The 2,274-nt window shown below is 45.7% G+C and overlaps 1 protein-coding gene across 1 annotated transcript; it reads right to left on the bottom strand.

The window, feature by feature from the left end:
- Positions 1-546: 546 nt before the first annotated feature.
- Positions 547-1,794, bottom strand: PPTG_14803 (hypothetical protein; the record flags this gene model as incomplete). The annotated part of the gene is made up of 5 exons (XM_008911360.1): positions 547-603; positions 679-1,027; positions 1,085-1,275; positions 1,342-1,557; positions 1,624-1,794. The coding sequence occupies 5 exons, from the start codon at positions 1,792-1,794 to the stop codon at positions 547-549; spliced, it is 984 nt and encodes a 327-aa protein (XP_008909608.1).
- Between the last annotated feature and the right edge of the window lie 480 nt (positions 1,795-2,274).

Below are 2,274 nucleotides of genomic sequence, written 5' to 3'. Positions count from 1 at the left end.
GGTATCTAATACAAACTATAAGTTACCTATACTGAATCTAGGTAGATATGCAATGATTGGCTCCTAGAGCCCCTGGTACCAGGTACCAGGTATTTACAAGAGTGACTGGTCACTCTTCATGTAACTTGGGTACACATGGGTTCGTACCCCGTTACACTCGCTTTCTCTCCTTAGAAGCACACTCCACCTTTTTTGCAGATGACACAGACATTTGCTTGACTATGTCAGCCAGTTCTTCACCACGGCCTTGGCGAATCATCACCTCCACGTTGCTCAAAATATTGAAGGTCGCTTCGAATGCCGACCTTGTCTGAGAAGCCATGATACCTTGGATTCTCTCGTACAGTGCACGTGCATTGCTAAACTTCTGAGCATTCGGCATCGTTGCGCGAGGTTGATCCGGCAATGTCTTCATTTGAAATGACCCAGCGCAGTCGATACTTCCAGCAGTGATGTCATTAGACAGAGCTAACAGTGACCACCGTCTCGTGTAGTACTTTGGTGGGGGGATGACAGATTCACATCTGACCACGAGACGCAACCGCATCACATGACGGCATGGTAATAAAGCGTTTGCATGAAGACGCAGTCACACTGGAAAGTCTAGAGAAAACAACACGGAAATAGGTTAGACGAACTGTCACAAGCGTCAGGTTTTTGGGTTTGCCAATGCCGTACCTGAGTGTTTACCACATGCCGCTCTCCTTCTTCCACACCTTCCATGCGTAGTAATGCCTTACCAGGTGTGGAAGTATCAATACAATACTGAGCATGATCACTTATTGCGAAACGGTACTGCTTTGCCACGATACGGTATCCATGGGGGCTCAATTGAACAGCTAACGTTGACAGTTCTGGATCGACCGCGTCCTCTTGTAAAGGCGTCTGACGAGTACCCAGAGCAGTAAACTCCTTCACGTAACTGTCTTCACTCCATTCCTGAAGCATAATGATTGTGGCGAGCATTTCATCAATTGTGTACTCGCGCTTGACTTTCTGCTTCAGTTTGACCCAGCCGCATTCAATCCTGTTGTTCGTGTGGTTTGATTAATGCGGTACGTTGTCCCTGTGGTAATCCACCCACTCATCTTTGCAAAGCTCCCAATTCGCCTGGAAGTACTTGTAGAATGGATCTGACGTGTTTCCTCCTAGCAACCGTAACATCGTGTCCTTGTACTTCTTGTACTCCAACGCATTTTGCGATTTCATCATGAGATGGCAAGAGGCCTTCACAGCTTGTTTCTTCTCGATAGTTACGTCTGCCAGTTCACCAACCTAATTCAACAGACTAGCGTCCCTGTAAGCAAAGATACAGATCGACATGTTCATCTGAATTTTTACCTTCAGTCGCAACCTTGCAATAACATGAAACTGGCATAGAAGCTGCCTCGCATTTGGAAACGCCTCCGCGAGGACTTCTTTTTCATTAAAGTCTTTATCTGAGACTATCACTCGCACATTGTTCCACGATGGATTCTCCTTCTTGAACTGTCCGATAGAAAGAAGCAGGTTGGCTTCTGTCTCTCGCTCAAAAATTGAATGATGCACGTATTGTCCCTGTAAGAAGCATTAACTTGTAAGTAGATCGATCTATAGTTGCACTAGATCAAACGTTTGCAATACCTTCCCGAATACATCAGTAACCATAACACTAAACAACTTGTACAAATTACGGTTAGCGCAGTGGGTTGTGTCGACGAGAATGACTTCCGGGAATGCGCGGAATAGTCTCTTTTGCCGAGCGGACTGAATGCAAACTACATCAATGACGCTAGTGCCATCATTAGTGAACATACATGCGGAATTTCCTGATATCAAGCAAAACTCCCGAAGTAATGTTTCAGTGCGCTGTTCATCCGACGTTGAAGCTCGGCGTTCGCGATTTATTTTTGCTAGAGTATTGTGGACATCTCTCAGTTGGGTCTTTTTGCCTAGGAAGCAGAACAAACAGAGGAGTGAGCAATTTCTTGACACATCACTCCAATTAGCCACGAAAATAAACCGACCTGCATTTCGCCGTAGATAATCTAGAATTCCCTTGGCGTCCGTACCAGCACTCATATCGGCAATTTGCCGGAGCACTTCGGGATCTTTAATGCGGCGGTTTTCAGCATAATACTGGTATAGCCGCTCACTCCTCAAATGGTTATGCGACCCATTGTAATGGGCTTGCCACGTGCCCACTACTTCGGCTTACACGTTAGCGCACGTGTATGAGGAAGCGTAGTTTGCTTAAACTTAGATTAACTATACTTACGTCTCGTAAGTATAGAT

This window comes from Phytophthora parasitica (genome assembly GCF_000247585.1).
Source record: "Phytophthora parasitica INRA-310 unplaced genomic scaffold supercont2.41, whole genome shotgun sequence".
Taxonomy (NCBI): Eukaryota; Oomycota; class Peronosporomycetes; order Peronosporales; family Peronosporaceae; genus Phytophthora; species Phytophthora nicotianae.
The sequence above is the reverse complement of the archived record's forward strand: the minus strand, read 5'-3'. Positions and strand labels throughout refer to the sequence as shown.